Genomic DNA, 18,479 nt, shown 5'->3' with positions numbered 1-18,479 from the left:
TCTCTCTCTCTCTCTCTCCTTCCCGCATGTCTGTCTCTTGGAGCTCCGCCCGCATCCTCTCTCACATGGAAATGAATGATTGATGGGCAGCACAGCTCCTCCTGGGGGAGTTTCACTCAGTCAGGGCCGGCTGAGGAGTTTGGAGGGGAATGGGGAGATCAGCCAGGGTTTCAGTGTGATGCTGTGTGTATGTGTGTGTGTGTGTGTGTGTGCGCCTAATTGGTTGATTGAGAACTGGTAATGAGGCTCAGATGGAGCCGCAGGCTGTTCATTTGTTTATCTGCACCCTGGGGGGATGAGTGTGATTTGCCTGGTTGTGTAAAGGTTTAATCATAGAGCTCTGTGTGTGTGTGTGTGTGTGTGTGAGAGAGAGAGAGAGAAAGAGGGACCTTTACCTGACCCAGCAGATACTCAGACACCGCTGAGCTGTCAGTCATGTGTTGCTGCAGGTCATCATTAGTCCACTGGGGGAGTGTTTAAGTGGAGCTCCGCCCCCAAGCCACTCTTTCGGTGCACAAGGGAAATCAGACAGACGACCTTGTGACCACAGCCTGACCTCTGACCCCACTGAGATGTTACTCCATGCCTCATTCCCTCCCTAATCTCCCTTTGTGTGTGTTATTATTCTACCCACACACTCTCACACACATGCACAAACAGTCTCACAATCTCCAGTTCACATAACATCATTTTGAAAAATTCCATATCTGCTACTTTAATCCAAACCATGTGGAGGCGCGTCTGTCATCAGTTTGTCAGATGTGCTGCTTCCGAGGTTCATGGTGTAAATTATCCTGATTCACAGAATTCCCTCTGATGCTTGAATCCACGAAGCCTGCAGGAAACCTGATGGCCACGCCCACACTGACCTGCTGGGGAGGGGGTGCGTGGACCAGATCACGTCAGTCTGGCTAATTTATACATGTCCTGAACAGCAGGTCTAGTGGGGATCTCCTGGTCTGTAGCGTCCATGGTGGGAGAACTGGTGAAGATCTACTGCGGCACAAACTAATGCTGCTCACACACACACACACACACACACACACACACACACACACATTAACGTCTCATCCTTCACTGTTTTCTAACTTTCACATAAACACATTATGCAAAACCCACTCCGTCTCTCTCAGTCCCCGCAGGGTAATTAATGTGATTAAGAAGATTAACGAGTGCAGCGCTAATTGAGTGGAACAGGATTGAAAGTGAGCTGCTCTGATTTTGCATAATAATGAGTCTGGATTAGACTCCGCCCGTCCACTATAGCCTCAAGACGGGGTGACACATACACACACACACACACACACAGACATCTCCTCACACATGGACCCTCAAGCTATGTTTAGAAATGTTTCTATACAACGTGTGTGTAAAATCTGGTTTACGTGTGTGTGTGTGTGTGCTTGTGTTTGGGTGGTTTCAGAGGTCTGCTGCATGAAACAACTTGTCCAACAGAGCCACACCAGAACACACACACACACACACCACTCTTTTTTACGGGAACAGAAACACCTGTCCCATGCTACATCAATAAGAAGGTACACACACACACACACACACACACACAGAACACCTGTTTAAGGAGGATCTGGGTCGCATTCTGGATTGAAGAGGGCAGGAGATAACCTGGGCCACCTTAAGAAAACATTACCCACTTTTGACCACAAAACGTAGACCTTCCTCTTATTACATCAAAGTAAGTGTGTGTGTGTTGGGGGGGGGGGCATCATTCTCACACACACAGAGAACACCTGCTTAAGGAGGATCTGGGTCGCATTCTGGATTGAAGAGGGCAGGAGATAACCTGGGCCACCTTAAGAGAACATTACCCTCTTCTGACCACAAAACGTGGACCTTCCTCTTATTACATCAAAGTAAGTGTGTGTGTGTTGGGGGGGGGGGGGCATCATTCTCACACACATACACACACACACAGAGAGAGAGAGAACAAGGTGTGTAAGAGGTCTCCATTTCTGTTGTACTGCATTGACAGACGCATGAATCATCATCACATGACTCCATGACACCATCGTCCCGTCACCCTGTCTGTCTTGTCCCTCTCCCCGTCTCTATAACCATGACGGTGTGAAGATCTCTCGCTGTTCCACAACGTTCCGGCCGTGTTCCCCCTGGGACCGCGCTGCAGCAGGCTGCTGGGATCATTAAAACCACAAACTTCTCGCTGCACCCACTGTTATTCTAATAAGGCGAGAGAGGATGCAGCCCAGTGCATTGTGGGACAGTGTGCACTATTACTGGAGGATTAGGCAAATGGACACCAGTCCCCACAGACAGAAGAGGTCGATCTCTCCGTCCCTTTCTCTCTCCTTCCATAATTCAGCAGAGGGCCGTTTAATATGCGAGGCTGAAAGTAAAAAATAAAAAGTCTGCGTGTGTGTGTGTGTGTGTGTGTGGGGGGGGGGGGGGTGTCTTTAATCTGTCAGCAGCAGATTCATATTTTCCACGAGTGGAAACACCACCGTTCCACCTTCACATCCTGCTGAGAAAATAACACGAGAGAGAGAGGGAGAGAGAGAGCAAGAGAGGGAGGGAGGGAGAGAGAGCAAGAGAGGGAGTGAGAGAGAGAGAGAGCTAGAGAGGGAGAGAGAGGGGGGGGGGGAGAGAGGGAGGGAGAGGGAGAGTGAGAGAGAGAGAGAGAGAGAGAGAGAGAGCTAGAGAGGGAGGGAGGGAGGGAGGGAGGGAGAGGGAGTGAGAGAGAGAGAGCTAGAGAGGGAGAGAGGGGGGGGGGGAGGAGAGGGAGTGGGGAGAGAGAGGGAGGGAGAGAGAGGGGGAGAGAGAGATAGGGGAGAGAGAGCGAAAGAGCGAGAGAGGGTGGAAGAGGGGGGAAACCACCTTTATTACAAAACAGTCATGTTACAAAAGACAAAAGTCAAATAAAATCAATAAAACGAAAAAACTAAGAAAACCACACAAAGTGAAAGCAGGTAAGAGAACCACAGACAACTCCCAATCCAGGAAGCAGCCAGTTTCAAAGCTCAAACAGAGCTTAGCATTGTCGCTAAGTGTCCATAATCACAGTTTCTCCAAAAGTGTATACTGGGCGTCCTCCACACACAGACCTGAGAGAGAGAGAGAGAAGTGCAACACAAAAACCATACACAGGTTACAGTAAGTCCAAAAGTGTTGAAAGAAATCCCTTCTGATCTCCTCCAACCCACCTCGTGTCCACCTCTTCTGAACCTCTTTCAGTGTGGCAGCTCCCACAGAACTTCATCCATGTCAGTAAAAATCATTGTTCTACTTTTTTCTATTATGTATTTTATGTCTTTTTTATGACTTGTTTATTGTTATTTTATTTGTTAATTCTTCTGATTCTTTTTGCTGAAGGTGTAATGTAGTTTTTATGCAGTGTTTTATTTATACAATGTTTCATTATACCGGGTCTCAAAAGTGCACAAAAAACATTTTTTTTTTTGTATTAACAGTTCATGTATTAATAGAACTCTGGTGGTGAGTTTGTTTGTAGCTGATGTGACTTTTATCTCTAAACCGAATACAAAATGAGATTTTCCAGTTATTTGCGTCTGGCCTTCATTCACCCCAACTCTCCATGTTTACTCATCACTGTGTGTGTGTGTGTGTGTGGGTGTGTGTGTGGGTGAGGGAGAGACTGATTCTTATCTCTCTTGCTTTTATACGTCACTGGATCACAGAAGAAAAAAATATATATCTTGACTTCCTGTCTACTCAGTGAGAATTCCTGTTTACATGGAAACCATTTTCATTTTATAACGTCTTCTACACACACACACACACACACACACACACACATTTAGGGGAGGAAATCACCAGACCCAGACGTCTTCCTAGAATTCTTCCAGTTGCTGCTCACATGGTTATTATTTTGTACACACACACACACACACACACACACACTGCAGGATCTGCAGGATGACTGGTCTGCTCAGGTTTGGTATTTTCAGCCTTCACCCTCACTGTTGAACCACCATCTCTCCGACTTCTGATTGGTTCTTTTTTTAAAAATGAAACCCACTCGTTTGCATGGTGTTAAAACCCGAGGGCAGGAGTTGCAGCCACAGCGCCATCTGCTGTTGAGGAGATCATGACAAAGGTCACGTGGTGCAGAAGCAGAACTATCATTATATAGCAGAGAAGGTGAACTAGAATCACCAAACCTCTGTGGACAAGAAGTAGGAGGAGAGCCTGAAATAGAGTTTCATGTTGTTCTAGATAAAATCTAGAACCTGATCTAATGATAAAAATAAAATCACATTAATTTCTAGAATCAAAGTCAGAATTTAGGTAAACGTTGCTTGACAGCTATGAGTGTCTATATGAAATAGGCCAATCAAATTAAGTGGGCAGGACTAATGCGGAGTCCTTTCCAACATGGCGCTACCATTCATGCGCACTTGCATGTTACTGGTTGTACTCCAACTACCTCAGTACACACAGTACTCACTTTACCCACAACATATTCAGGTTCAGCATTATAACTTCAGTCCGAACCAATCGTCTGTGCAAGATCAGGCTGGATGAGCTTTAGCCCCGCCCACTGACTTTGAAGTAATTCATGATGCACGGAATGTGGCCAAATTAAATACATTGACACACTGAATAAATTAATAATGTTTTTATTTCCAGCTTTTATTATTCCTGTCATATTGTATTAATTAATTATGTTTTATTCTCCCATTTATTCCTGTGATTAACTGCTTTTCAACCATTTTTAGCAGCATATAAAATTAAAAAGTCATGTAAATTTGGGGATATGTCTCTGAAAACTATTAATAATCTTATATATAACATGAAAGTGACATAAATCCAGTTGTAGACCATGAAAAATGCTGAGAAAACCAGTTCTTAATCATGAGATATGTCCCCTTCCACATCTACACCTCACAAGCTCTGCACCTCACAATCAGATGCAGCGTGTCCACCAAAATCTCTGCTTGCCTGTCTGACATCTCATCCTGGATGGCAGCACATCACCTGAAACTCAACCCCAGCAAAACTAAACTCCTATTCATCCCTGCTGATTCAATTTCTCCTTCAACCACTGCACACACTCTTGGGGTAACCACGGACAACTCCCTCTCCTACACTTCTCACATTTCCAATCTCTCTCGTTCATTTCGATTCCTTCTCTACAACGTTAGAACGATTTGTCCAATTCTTGTCCAATATCTGGTCATCTTCAAACTGTACTACTGTAACCCACCCCTGGCTGGTCTTCCTCTCAGCATTACTCGACCTCTTCAGCTGATCCAGAACGCTGCAGCACAACTTGTTTTCAACCTTCCCAACTCAACTGCACCCTCCTACCTCAGATCTCTCATCACTCCTGGCTCCGCACCTCGATCTCTCCGATATTCCACCACCGCTCCACTGGTACCTCTTTAGAAATTATTTGGACTAAACGAGCTCTTATGGACACTTTCTACATCCTAAATAAAAAAAAAAAACGCTTTTGTTCTGAGTTGTAATGCGAATGGTATCTACATATCGGGTTTTGATGTGGAGCAGGGTTTACAGCTGTTGTCTGCTGGATGGAGGAGAATCTTCTCTGGAGTTTTGCCTCCACCTGCTGGTAGAAGCGGCGCAGCCTGAAGTGCCACGTAGACTGAGTGTTTTTCTCTTTAATATTTTACACTGTACGTGCTGCATTTCGCTCTTGATGAACTTGTCCCAGTTTGTGTTTATAATTTTCAGATGAATGACAGAACAAACAAACAATAAAATCCTAAACCATACACCCCCCTACACCAAATCCCCACTAACAAGAAGCACCTAGGAGGAAGAAGATAAGAAGAGCTTCGTGGCATTTAGTAGAAGCCCTTATCCAGAGGGCCTTACAGTCAGTAGTTACATGGAGACTACTGAAGGTCTTGCTCAGGGACACAACGTGTGGGTGAAAGATTCAGATTACCTTCCAATTACTGGCAGTAAGTGCAGTTCGAACCTGGGTCTGGTCTTCTGGTTTATAGACGAGTGTCTCTCCCACTAGGTTACTGCCGCCATAGATTTATCCATAAATTGTAGTAATGGATTCCATATTTTGAGTGCCACCTTTACTTCTCAACATGAAGAACTCAAATCCTCCAATGTAGTCAAACATCCAAATATAGAACACCAGAAATCTCCACGTTTGGGGCACAACCAGAAGTGGCGTGTTGGGGTGGACAGTTTCCTTTAGGAAGTGGGATGGGCGGGGCGACGTGGGAATGAACAGTTCCGGTTCTGCTCCTCATCCCGCCTTGTTTCTCTCCGGTCTCGTGTTTTATGCTGTTTGTCCAGATGGAGAACTTCGGCAGCTCCAGACCAGTGATCAACACCAGCATCTCCAGCGGCAGCAGCTTCCACCCGTACCTGCGCCTCGGCCGCCTACGGTCCCTGCTGCTGGGCATAGAGACGGTGAGGCTTCCGCCTTCATCCACCCGCATCCACCCACTGAGGTTCTGCTCCAGCCTTCCCAGAGTCAAATAAAATGTCTTTTTATTAATTTCACGAACCATAAAAGTTGTGTCCAGCGTTTGTAAGAAGTGAAAGTTTCGCTCCATCCTGCCTCCATGCAAATGTCATTGTTTGCATCCGCGAGCAGCGGGACAATCGGCGTCCTGTTCCTATCTGACCACACTGTCCCCAGGTGCTGGGTCTGCCGGCCTGGCTGCTGATCGCCGTGACCGAGTACGTCCACTCCGCCGCCTTGGGCTGGGTGATGTTCGTCAGCATCTTCTGCTGGGTGCTGACCGTCGTCCTCCTCCTCCTCTACCTCGCCAAGGCCCTGACCCGGATGCCACAGCTGCCCTGGGACACGGCGGTGAGCTCGGCCCCGCACACGTCCACGTTCCTGCAGACGCGCAAAAAGACGCTCCTCTGTCCCCTTCACGCAGACGCTGGTCTTCAACTGCAGTGCGGCGCTTGTCTACGCGGTGGCCGGTGTCGTCGAGGCGACCCTGGTGGCCTCTAGCAAAGAGGAGGACAGCTACAGCGCCTGGGCCGCGTCCACGGTAACCAACTCCAAACAGGGTTTCTATTGGCGCTCCGGTTCGGCGTTCCAGGCCAGAGTTTGATGTTCTTTGGCTGTGCTTCTGATGCCCTGATTGAGTGCGTCTGTTGTCATGTGTATAAATGCACCCTGATTGTGGCCTGTCCCCACCCGGTCATTGTGTATTTTTTTGTGTCCTGACATGAGTTTATGTGATTCCCTGAACTGCCGCTGGTGCCTGACTTGTTTCCTTCACCGTGTGGGGCTGTTATCCAGATCTGAAGGAAAATGTGGAAACAAGAGACCTCATACCTTCCAGAAGAAATGACAAAACCGTCTCCAGAAGACATGTGATTTTCCTTCAGATTTTCTGACACTGTCTTTTCACCCCCCAGGTCTGTGTTTTTCTGGTGTCTCTAAGCTATGCTTGCAGCTCCATCCTGAGTCTGAGATCCTGGAGAGCCATGCAAGATGGTGGTGAAGGAGGATAGTGTGTGTGTGTGTGTCTGATGTGCTAATATTTGCTGCTGTTTTGTTTTTCTGCGTCCTTCAGTGGGCCTGAAAGGGGACTGGAAATAAAATTATTATTATAATTATTATTATTATGAGCTTGTGCTGATCATTTCCCTGCATTAGATCTGTAATTCTTGGTCTGAAGGTTTGGGCTCAGTTTTTATCAGTTTATTTGGGGTCAGTTCGGCTCGGCTCAGGTCGACCTCAGCACAGCATCCAACATTTTAGGCCTGATTCGAGCTCTAGCCTGAAGATCCAGGTATTGTGTGTTTTAATATTTAATATTTTATACTGTAGATAATGGCTTTGGTTTTTTAAATATCGTGAACGTGCTGCTGGGTGACACGTTGGACCATAGGTACAACCTGCATGTAAGGGGTCATACAATAACACCTTCCTGAAAGTCACTGGTTGGACCCTCAGACATTCCTAAAAATCGGGGTTCGGACCCTTAGACCGTCTTGAAAGTGGAGGGGTTGGACCATCAGACCTTCCTGAAAGTCGGTGGGTCAGACACTCACATCTTCCTTAAAGTCTGGGCTCTAGGTCGGACAATCAGATCTTCCTGAAAATTGAGGGTCGGACCCTCAGACTGTCTTGAAAGTCGGGGCTCAGACCCTCAGACCGTCTTGAAAGTTGGGGGTCAGACCATCTGACCTTCCTGAAAGTAGCTGGTCAGACCCTCAGATCTTCCTGAGAGTTGGGGGTTCGGACCACCAGACCTTCCTGAAAGTCGGGGCTCAGACCCTCAGACCACACTGCATGTGGGGGTTGGACCAGCTCATCATGCGGAGAGGCCGGGAAGAGATTATAATATGGGATAACGCTGCCTTTTACAGTGTGAAAGTGTTGTGAAAATGGAAATGACGTGAGAAATGCATCACAAGGAAATGTCGCAATCCCGCGTCTCATTTCCTGCCGTTTTTAAACGTGCTCCACGTCGTGTTCCTTAAAGAACCACATTTTCAGAATCCCTGTCTAATTCCGTACTGAAATGGCTTCTGTTGTGAACGTGAAGTATCTCCGGTCGGCTCGGGGCTTGCTGAAGGTCGCCCAGCTGGTGAGTACTCTGGACGTTGCTGTGCCACGTTCGTGGCCTGCTGGCGGTTTGACGCGTCTTCTGCGTGAAGGTGGTCCTCCTGCCCGTGTTCCTCTGCGTTCACACCTCCTGGCACAGGGTGAGCTACGCCTTCGCCTTCTTCCATGTCACCACGCTGGTGCTCCTGGTCGCCATCCTGCTCTTCCTCATCCTCGCTGCTCTGAAGCTGCCCAGCAGGGTCACCTGGGTCAACTGGGACGTGACTGTGAGTGTCCTGCATGAAACTGCGTACATCAGAAGTATAAATGATTATGACTAATAGAACATTCTACGGCAACCATGGTTTTATTTCTAGCCGAGGTCCTTAAGTACAGATTATTATTAAAGATTATTAAAAGGATGAAAGATGATGGACGTTTATGAGAGTAAGATGGGGATCTCCAAAATCTTCTCAGAAGACCAGAATTACGACCCCAGTTCGTTCAGCATCGGGTAAAGCAGCAGACGCCTTTGTCTTTCAGGAGTTTGCGTTGGACATTTTGGGGTTCTTCAGCCTGGTCGCAGTCTCCTGCACCGCCGCCGTGAAGAGCTGCGACGTGCCGCTGCTGATGGGCGCATCCGTGAGTTCGGCCACAAAAACACACACAGACAGACAGAGACACAGACACCGGCGTCATCACGTCCCTCGCCTGGCAGATTTCGGGCATCCTGCTGACCTACCTCCTGGCTGCCAGCGCGTCCTTGTCCTTCCAGGCCGCCTGGCGTCCCCCGTCCACTCAGACTCCGGGTCAAGTTCAAGGTGAGGAAACGTAGCAACTAGTGATGGAACGGTTAACGGTACGCTTCATTAAACATCAGCCGCTCATCACGTTTCGACATTTACTATTTAATATGAATTTTGGGGTGTCTGACTTTTCTGATCTAGAACTGTAGGGTGGTAGTAGCCTAGTGTGTAACACACACTCCTATGAACCAGAAGACCCAGGTTCAAATCCCACTTACTACCATTGTGTCCCTGAGCAAGACACGTAACCCTGAGTGTCTCCAGGGGGGAACTGTCCCTGTAACTACTGATTGTAAGTCGCTCTGGATAAGAGCGTCTGGTAAATGCTGTAAATTGAGAACTGGAACCTGACTGCTCGACGAGGAAACAGGGTCTGACGGTCATTCTAAAAAAATGAAGACTTGATGAAGTCAATCACAGTAGATGTAAAAAAAAAAAAAAAAAAGGAAAACGCTGTACTGCTGTTATAACGCATAATCCGTCTGCTTCCCTGCAGATGTGAAGACGTGAGGTCAAGTGAAAGGTCACCAGGGTCACGGCGCTGCTCTAATTCAGCATTACTGCTTGTATCTTCATGAAGAATGCAAGACTTGAATAAACCTACTTATTATAATTATTATTTCTATGCTACAGCCACACCCACCCACCCACTGTAAATATATTGAATCCTACGATTTAGACACGAGAGCCCGGGATTGCAATAAATACACCTTTAATCGCATGTTAACGGACCCGATTCATACAAACAGCACTACAGCGTGAGTTTTACTGATGATGATTATGACGACTGTACATCCCCCCTGTTAGCCCCAGTAACATTTACAGTTTCTGTACACATCTACCCTCCTCCTCTTCTCTCTCTCACACACACACACACACACACACGCACACACACATACACACACAGGCACAAAATAAAAAGAAAGTGTGCGGATAAAGCTGGTGTGTAGATTGCAGGTTAAACACACCTCATGCTGACAATACTCAACCTGCAGAGTGTGTGTGTGTGTGTGTGTGTGTGTGTGTGTGAGAGAGAGATTATACACAGATCTCAGCAAATTGACACACACACATAAAAGTGACAATAATTCACTTTGGTCCAAAGTGTAACAGAAGAGTAGAGAGAGTGTGTGATGCGCAGCCTTGATGAAGTAGTGTGTACACACATGTGCATATATGATGAGTGTGATAAGGACACAAACTCAGCAGTCCAACTCGTCTCAGTAAAAGGGCAAATACGCTGGTTTCTGGAACACTGTTTTTTTTTTTTTTTACGGACTCATGTTATGAGCGTCACAATGATTCCATTTGTGGAAAAAAAAAAGAAAAACCTGTACATTAGTGGTGCTTCAGCCCCGCCCTCCATACAAAATAAATTAACAAGCAAATAAATAAACAGGAAGATCAATACTGCGCACCAACGAGCGGTTCAGTCAGTTATAAATACTTTGTGAGGCCACACCCACTGCGTTCAACAAAGACCCGCCCACTTCTACTGCTGACAAAAAAAAACAAAAAAAACACACCCGCCCTCAGACCTGAAGTCCCCTCTGTCAACCCGACCCAGCAGGGACGAGCCGGTCACCAGAAGCACCAGTCCATGTGAGTGGAGGTTCAGGGTTCTGTTAGGGGGACGGTCCATCCCAGTGAGACAGGACAGGAAAAGATCTCCCGAAACAGAACCCTGAACTGACCACCTGGTCTCCATCCTCTAGACCTCCCCATCAGGCCACCGTGTGTATGAGAGAGAGAGAGAGAGAGAGAGAGAGAGAGAGAGGCAGATCAGCCAACATGCGGCTGATAAGATAAAACACACGCAGGGCTGGAGATGAAGGGGCGGTGGGAGGAAGAGGCGGGGCGGAGGAGGGGGGGCAGATTCTTTTTCAGTCTCTCCTCCACTTCAGGATTGATCATTTTCATTGGGGGGCGTGGTCGAGTTGGCCGAGTCCAGTTCTGATTTGTTGGAAATGCGATCAAGCTCCGCTTGGACATCAGTCAGTCCCAGTTTAGAACCTGCGGAACCAGAGGGAGGAAATTCTTTCAAATGTTGCAACGATCAAATCAGGTGAACAGCAGGCTTCACAGCAAGAGTAACCCGAAACCCCAAAATTCAAAAAGCAGACAAACAGGGAAAAAAAACGAGAAAACCAGGCACTCAAAACACAATCCTAAACATCCACAGAGCCTACAAATATGGAATAATCTGGAAATACAGAACCTACAAAACATGGCATAATCCGGAAAACCACAAAACCAGGAACCCAAAAACAGGCCAAAATCCACAGAGCCTACAAACACGGAATAATCCAGAAGTTCTGGGAAATTTGCAAATATTGATAGCAGCTCCCTGAAGTCTGCAAATTGAATCAAATTGTATGACGAGAGAATGCACGGAGACATTAAGGTTTGTATCACACGTTCACATGATGGAACATGAGAGAGCGAGAGAGAGAATGTGTGTATGTGTGGATTACTCCATGATTCCGACTCCAATTTTTTTGGTGCTTCAATTTTGAAGTTTTGGATCATGTCCAGTAAACGCTGTGTGCGTTCAGGGGAGTCGAGCGAGCGCCAGTGAAGTGGCCACGGAAGCGCGGTAAAAAGCGCGGTATGTTTGGGGGCGTGGTTTCGAACATTCATGCTGTGTAACAACATCATTATGATATAATCAATCACATTCTGCACCCAATCCATGCAGAAATTTAAAATTTAAATTTAAAGTGAAGTGATTGTCACATGTGATACACAGCAGCTCAACACACGGTGCACACAGTGAAATTTGTCCTCTGCATTTAACCATCACCCTGAGTGAGCAGTGGGCAGCCATGACAGGCGCCCGGGGAGCAGTGTGTGGGGACGGTGCTTTGCTCAGTGGCACCTTGGCGGATCGGGATTCGAACCGGCAACCTTCTGATTACGGGGCCGCTTCCTTAACCGCTAGGCCACCACTGCCCCTGCATTACGGCGCATCAAGTATCAGATTCATTTCAACACCCCCAGTGTGTTGTGTACAGTGTGTGTAGCATACAGTTTTTTTTGTGTGTGTGTGTGTGTGTGTGCAGTGAGCACCTGACTTCCTGACTGTCCCGGGCGTGCTGCTGCCGGTGGCCGGTTGGCCAGCAGGTGACGGTGACCCCGCCTTCTTGGTCAGGAGGCTATTGAAGAAGTTCGCCAAGACCCCCTCGCTCGTCTGGCCACCTGCGGCAAAGGCGATGCGCAAATCAGCACACAGACCAACAAACCGACCAATCACAGGCCTGCAGGCCACCAGCACCCAGTCCAACACCCACAGATTCCCGCGCACGTGCAGGGTGACTTCAGAAATAAGAGAGACACACCCCCACCTTCAGAAAGGTCACGTGACGCAGGACACAAGAAGGAGGACAGGAGCGGCGAGGGAGGAGAAGAGGACATGTCCTCAGGGTTCGGGTCTCATACACACCTTTCATGTTGGGATCGATCTTCTTGGTACCTGATTGGATGGGCATGACGTTGGCGACGTTGGCGGCCGCAGAGCGGTTGCTGGTTCGAGGGGAGCCAGCGGGGACTCTGTTAGACGGGTCCTGGAAACGAAGGGGGACTCGGTCAGAGCAGGAGGTCTCAGTACGAGGAGGAGGAAGAGGAAGAGGAAGAAGAGGGGGACTCACCACGGGTCTTCCTGCCGTCACTGGAGGCTGTTTGGCCAGCAGAGTCTGAAACAGGAACACGATTAGAACCTCAGTCGGGCTCAGGAAGCCACCTTCTGCAGGCTGGACAACCAAACGTACCTGGAGCTTCACGAGGAAGACCTGGTCATCTTCCGCCAAGATCTCCTTCTCGTGCACAAACTGGAAGACACAAAGCTGCGTTACTTTCCTGCAGCGGACACCAGATCCTGCCGGCCGGGAGGGGACGGGAAGACGAGGACCTTCCTGACTGGAGGCTTCACGATGACGTCCTCAAACGGCTCGTCGGCTTTCAGCGTCTGCAGGTTCTCGTGCAGGATGGAGATCTTCTTCTCGTTGTCCCAGCCCGCTGGACTAGAGGGGGGACACACAGGGACGGAATGGTCACACGCCTTTTCCTCTGGTGGGAGGACGCTACAAGGCCTGCGATTGGCCGAGGGACCCACATCAGGACGGCGTCTCTCTCCACCACCTGAGCCGGTGCGCCGAAGGGGAACCCGTACAGGCGGTGCACCAGGTACTTGTAGAGAACGTCCAGGTTCTTGTTCTCCTTGACCGACGTGTAGACCAGCGCCGCGCCGTCTGGTGGAGAACCGAGCAGTCAAGGGAAAAAAATACAGAACCTACAAAACATGGAATAATCCGGAAAAACCCACAAAACCAGGAACCCAAATACAGCACAAAATCCACAGATCCCACAAACACGGAATAATCTGGAAATACAGAACCTACCAAACATGGAATAATCCGGAAAAATCCACAAAACCAGGAACCCAAATACAACCCAAAATCCTCAGATCCCACAAACACAGAATAATCTGGAAATACAGAACCTACAAAACATGGAATAATCCGGAAAAAACCTCAAAACCAGGAACCCAAATACAGCCCAAAATCCTCAGATCCCACAAACACGGAATAATCTGGAAATACAGAACCTACAAAACATGGAATAATCTGGAAAAACCTCAAAACCAGGAACCCAAAATCCTCAGATCCCACAAACACAGAATAATCTGGAAATACAGAACCTACAAAACATGGAATAATCCGGAAAAACCTCAAAACCAGGAACCCAAATACAGCCCAAAATCCTCAGTTCCCACAAACACGGAATAATCTGGAAATACAGAACCTACAAAACATGGAATAATCCGGAAAAACCCACAAAACCAGGAATTTAAATACAACCCAAAATCCACAGATCCCACAAACACGGAATAATCTGGAAATACAGAACCTACAAAACATGGAAAAATCCAGAAAAACCCACAAAACCAGGAATTTAAATACAACCCAAAATCCACAGATCCCACAAACACGGAATAATCTGGAAATACAGAACCTACAAAACATGGAAAAATCCAGAAAAAACAGCAAAATCAGGAACCCAAATACAACCCAAAATCCACAGATCCTACAAACACGGAATAATCTGGAAATACAGAACCTACAAAACATGGAATAATCCGGAAAAACCCACAAAACCAGGAATTTAAATACAACCCAAAATCCACAGATCCCACAAACACGGAATAATCTGGAAATACAGAACCTACAAAACATGGAATAATCCGGAAAAAAAACTCAAAACCAGGAACCCAAATACAACCCAAAATCCACAGATCCTACAAACACGGAATAATCTGGAAATACAGAACCTATAAAACATGGCATAATCCGGAAAAACCTCAAAACCAGGAACCCAAATACAACCCAAAATCCACAGATTCCACAAACACGGAATAATCTGGAAATGCAGAACCTACAAAACATGGAATAATCCGGAAAAAAACAACAAAACCAGGAAACCAAATACAGCCCAAAATCCTCAGATCCCACAAACACGGAATATTCTGGAAATACAGAACCTACAAAACATGTAAAAATCCAGAAAAAAACAACAAAATCAGGAACCCAAATACAGCCCAAAATCCTCAGATCCCACAAACACGGAATAATCTGGAAATACAGAACCTACAAAACATGGAATAATCCGGAAAAATCCACAAAACCAGGAACCCAAATACAGCCCAAAATCCTCAGATCCCACAAACACGGAATAATCTGGAAATACAGAACCTACAAAACATGGAAAAATCCAGAAAAAACAACAAAACCAGGAACCCAAATACAACCCACCCCCCCAAATAAAAACTGCGAGCACAGCACCGTCGCCATGGCGTCAGGGCACCGTAAACATGAGCGCCGTGTCGGAGGATACGCTGCAGGCAGAAGCGGCGGATGTGGGACTGGATGAAGTCTAAGTGCTCGTCTCTGTAGTCGTGCTCCTTCTCCAGGGCGCCGATGGCGTCACACTGAGACAGCAGGGGACAGGCAGGGGACACTCAGTGGCTCCGCCCTGGCTTTCGTGTGTGTGTGTGTGTGTGTTTTATACCAGACCTTGGTACAGACCACCACCAGCGGGAAGCCCAGGTTGTGTGTGAGGGTGTTCTCTCCCAGGGGCAGGACCACGCCCTCCTCCTCCTGCTGCTCGGCGCTCCTGCGCTGCACCGCGGCGTCCGGGTCACCGCTGGGCTCCACGTACTCCTGAAACTGCTTCACCACTGAGGAGAGTTCGGCAAGTTTTACCGCCACGCGTGCAACACACACACACACACTCAGGGTTAAGTGTCTTGCTCAAGGACACAATGGTAGTGAGTGGGTTTTGAACCTGGTGGTGGTAGCCTAGTGGGTAACACACTCGCCTCTGAACCAGAAGACCCAGGTTCAAATCCCACTTACTACCATCGTGTCCCTGAGCAAGACACTTAACCCTGAGTGTCTCCAGGGGGGGACTGTCCCTGTAACTACTGATTGGAAGTCGCTCTGGATAAGGGCGTCTGATAAATGCTGTAAATGTAAATGTAAACCTGGGTCTCCTGGTTCACAGGCGAGTGTGTTACCCCACTAGGCTACTACTTGTTCTCCTTCGTTGTCCCTGGCTGGTGGGACAACTTGCCCTGCTCCATTTGACTAACCGAGACTACCACCACCTTTACGAAACATTTAAGAAAACCCACTTGTTTAAAAGATATTTCAGACGAGTCCAACACTAACACACACACACACACAAAAAATGTTTTTGTCTAGCACTTAATTTCCGAGCGTGTTCTTTTTCTGACAAGTTCGGCCTTATCAGGGCTCTAAATTTTGTAACTCAAAATCTATAGAAATCGAACGAGAACTGCTGGCGTCCTCTTGTAGGTCACTATGGATAAAAGCGTCTGCCAAGTAAAGTAAAGTAAAGTAAAGTAAAGTAAAGTAAAGTAAAGTAAAAAGTAAAGTAAAGTAAAGTACCACCCGGATTATATCACGATGCCATTGCTTGGTAATAATGTTCTAGTTAAAAAGTAGTGGCGGTAGTAAGATGCGAGTACAGCGCCGCTCCGGGTCGGACCTCGGCCCTCGTCCACACGGACGTCCGACACGAACGCCGGACGCGTTGTAGCTGCGTTAGATCGACGTTTGCTGTATCGTTGTTGCATAATATCAATCGCGATTTCGCCAGAAATCTCAGCAAAGTAGACGTTGCGTGCAGCGTTTTTTTACGTTTATTTGATGCTTTGAAAATCGGTCGGTGCTTCGGACGTCCGTGTGAACGAGGCCATGAAAAAAAAACCGCGACGCATCGATAATCGAGCCGCAGTTCACGAGACCGCGTACGTACATCTGTGCTCCAGGTCCCGCAGGGTCTCCGGAGGGAGGCGGAGCTTGTCGACGCGTTCCCGCAGGACGCCGGCCCACCTGTGCAGCGAGTCGAGCGCCAGCCACGGCCGGGACATGTCCACCACCAGCAGCGCCAGCGAGTCCGCCACGTTCTCCGCCGCCAGGACGAACTTCTGCAGGCCCTTGTGGTACAGGTCCCCGTCCTGGACCCACACGTTGCAGCGGGTGTGGTCTGCAGGCCAGAAACACTCAGCGACGCGCAGACAGGACGCGACCCGCCCACCGACCGCGGGGACTCTCTTACCGTCAATGTCGTCGTCGTGGACGCTGAAGTACATGTACTCCAGGCCACGCCCCCTCACGTACTCCTCCACCCCCTGCAGTTTGGCCACCAGCGTCGTTTTGCCCGAGCCCACCTCACCTGCGGGAGACGTGAGACGTGAAGTGATTGTCATTGTGATACACAGCAGCACAGCACACGGTGAAATGTGTCCTCTGCATTTAACCATCACCCTTGGTGAGCAGTGTGTGGGGACAGTGGCGCCTCAGTGGCACCTTGGCGGATCGGGATTCGAACACGGGCCGCTTCCTGAACCGCTAGGCCACCACTGTCCCAACGTCACAGCCACATACCTCCTATTAACACGAGAACCTCACATGTATGCCCTGATCCATCAGCAGGGACAGGGACAGTCCCCCAGGAGACACCCAGGGGACTCTGCGGTCGCCTGTGTCACCCGCCAGACCCCCATCGTCGCACGTGATTAATTTAGAGGAGGGGAAGCGGCTGGACCGGCCGATTAGTGTCCTGCTGACCGGGATTATCGGTCGAGATCGGCCCGGCGGAGGGGCGCTGCGCGCCGGTACCCACCCAGGACGAGCACGTTCCTCCCGGACGGCAGCTTGGAGCGGGACCGGGTGGACACCTCGCTGAGGATGGAGGACCTGCTCGACAGGGGAGAAGGGACGTCAGCGCGACAAGCCGCGGGGGCGCGCACGGCGGAAACGCCGCCCGGCGCGCGGGGACCCACCACAGGTTCTGTCCGTCGTCCTCGTCCGCGGTCGGTCCCTCCGCCGGCGCGCCGCCGGTCGCGCCCGGGCCGGAGGAGAGGAGCGCGGTCCGCCCAGTCGCCGCCATCTTCGCAGGATCCGTGTGACAGCCGACGGGGAGCCCGGATGTAGCGCGCAGGCGCGCCGGGGCCGGGGGCGTGGCGACGTCGGGGCGTGGCGACGCCGGGGCGTGGACGGGCCAATCAGAGGCGGCACTCGACGAACACGGAAACACGCGCTTACAGCGGATTTCGGCGATTATTATAATCCGGTTTCAAATAAAGTCACAGAGTCACGAGTTGCGTTTTTTTCAAATCTGAATCTGTTCAGCTGCCAAAAGGCTTCATCCAAATCCACGTCCAGACATTTACATCATTTACATTTAAGGCGTTTGGCAGACGCCCTTATCCAACGTGTTTTCTTATTTTTCTACAACTCATACAAAATGCAGCAGCACGACTGATCTTCAACCTTCCCAAATTCTCCCACACCATCCCTCTGCTACGTCCCCTCCACCGGCTCCCAGTAGCTGCACGCATCAGGTTCAAAATACTGATGCTGGCCTACAAAGCCAAACATGGAGTAGCACCATCCTACCTCACAGCCCTTATTACACCTCGCACTGCACCTCGTATACTCCGAGCCTCCAGTACTGCTCGCCTGGTCCCTCCATCTCTGAAGGTAAAAGGAAGACGCTCATCTAGACTCTTCTCCGTCTTGGACCCTCGGTGGTGGAATGAACTTCCCCTCGAGGTCAGAACAGCTCAGTCACTGAGTACCTTCACACGG

The 18,479-nt window shown here is 48.9% G+C and overlaps 3 protein-coding genes across 6 annotated transcripts; 2 read left to right on the top strand and 1 right to left on the bottom strand.

The window, feature by feature from the left end:
- Positions 1-1,779: 1,779 nt before the first annotated feature.
- Positions 1,780-7,916, top strand: LOC114797248 (CKLF-like MARVEL transmembrane domain-containing protein 8). Of its 2 annotated transcripts, XM_028992021.1 has the most exons (5): positions 1,780-1,874; positions 6,280-6,396; positions 6,629-6,802; positions 6,876-6,992; positions 7,366-7,916. In XM_028992021.1, the coding sequence occupies exons 2-5, from the start codon at positions 6,280-6,282 to the stop codon at positions 7,459-7,461; spliced, it is 504 nt and encodes a 167-aa protein (XP_028847854.1). In that variant the 5' UTR covers positions 1,780-1,874; the 3' UTR covers positions 7,462-7,916. The 2 variants fall into 2 exon arrangements, with proteins under 2 accessions (XP_028847854.1, XP_028847853.1); XM_028992020.1 differs by lacking the exon at positions 1,780-1,874 and having other exon boundaries at positions 6,231-6,396.
- Positions 7,917-8,140: 224 nt separating this feature from the next.
- On the top strand, positions 8,141-10,211 carry LOC114797326 (CKLF-like MARVEL transmembrane domain-containing protein 7). Of its 2 annotated transcripts, XM_028992165.1 has the most exons (5): positions 8,141-8,543; positions 8,614-8,787; positions 9,044-9,142; positions 9,219-9,321; positions 9,803-10,211. In XM_028992165.1, exons 1-5 carry the CDS (start codon positions 8,478-8,480, stop codon positions 9,814-9,816), a joined length of 456 nt encoding a protein of 151 aa, XP_028847998.1. In that variant the 5' UTR covers positions 8,141-8,477; the 3' UTR covers positions 9,817-10,211. The 2 variants fall into 2 exon arrangements, with proteins under 2 accessions (XP_028847998.1, XP_028847997.1); XM_028992164.1 differs by having other exon boundaries at positions 9,044-9,321.
- LOC114797325 (cytoplasmic dynein 1 light intermediate chain 1-like) lies at positions 10,028-17,831 on the bottom strand. 2 transcript variants are annotated; one of them, XM_028992162.1, is made up of 13 exons: positions 17,672-17,831; positions 17,512-17,585; positions 16,945-17,061; positions 16,642-16,872; positions 15,375-15,538; positions 15,196-15,289; positions 13,418-13,553; positions 13,214-13,325; positions 13,074-13,133; positions 12,954-12,998; positions 12,749-12,869; positions 12,376-12,504; positions 10,028-11,319 (listed from the first exon to the last, which is right to left on the bottom strand). In XM_028992162.1, exons 1-13 carry the CDS (start codon positions 17,776-17,778, stop codon positions 11,207-11,209), a joined length of 1,503 nt encoding a protein of 500 aa, XP_028847995.1. In that variant the 5' UTR covers positions 17,779-17,831; the 3' UTR covers positions 10,028-11,206. The 2 variants fall into 2 exon arrangements, with proteins under 2 accessions (XP_028847995.1, XP_028847996.1); XM_028992163.1 differs by having other exon boundaries at positions 12,779-12,869.
- Between the last annotated feature and the right edge of the window lie 648 nt (positions 17,832-18,479).

The sequence above is a fragment of the Denticeps clupeoides genome, chromosome 9 (assembly GCF_900700375.1).
Source record: "Denticeps clupeoides chromosome 9, fDenClu1.1, whole genome shotgun sequence".
NCBI classification, from domain to species: Eukaryota; Metazoa; Chordata; class Actinopteri; order Clupeiformes; family Denticipitidae; genus Denticeps; species Denticeps clupeoides.
Note: the sequence above shows the minus strand (reverse complement) of the source record. Positions and strands in the feature narration are given on the sequence as shown.

Coding starts and splice junctions, on each gene's coding strand:
- LOC114797248 (XM_028992020.1), top strand. CDS start 6,265: ATGCTGTTTGTCCAGATGGAGAACTTCGGCAGCTCCAGACCAGTGATC. Junction 6,803..6,875: donor AGCTGCCCTGGGACACGGCG/GTGAGCTCGGCC, acceptor CCCTTCACGCAG/ACGCTGGTCTTCAACTGCAG. Junction 6,993..7,365: donor GCGCCTGGGCCGCGTCCACG/GTAACCAACTCC, acceptor TTCACCCCCCAG/GTCTGTGTTTTTCTGGTGTC.
- LOC114797326 (XM_028992164.1), top strand. CDS start 8,478: ATGGCTTCTGTTGTGAACGTGAAGTATCTCCGGTCGGCTCGGGGCTTG. Junction 8,544..8,613: donor TGCTGAAGGTCGCCCAGCTG/GTGAGTACTCTG, acceptor TTCTGCGTGAAG/GTGGTCCTCCTGCCCGTGTT. Junction 9,322..9,802: donor GACTCCGGGTCAAGTTCAAG/GTGAGGAAACGT, acceptor GCTTCCCTGCAG/ATGTGAAGACGTGAGGTCAA.
- LOC114797325 (XM_028992162.1), bottom strand. CDS start 17,778: ATGGCGGCGACTGGGCGGACCGCGCTCCTCTCCTCCGGCCCGGGCGCG. Junction 17,586..17,671: donor GACGACGGACAGAACCTGTG/GTGGGTCCCCGC, acceptor CCTGTCGAGCAG/GTCCTCCATCCTCAGCGAGG. Junction 12,505..12,748: donor GATCGATCCCAACATGAAAG/GTGTGTATGAGA, acceptor CCTTTGCCGCAG/GTGGCCAGACGAGCGAGGGG.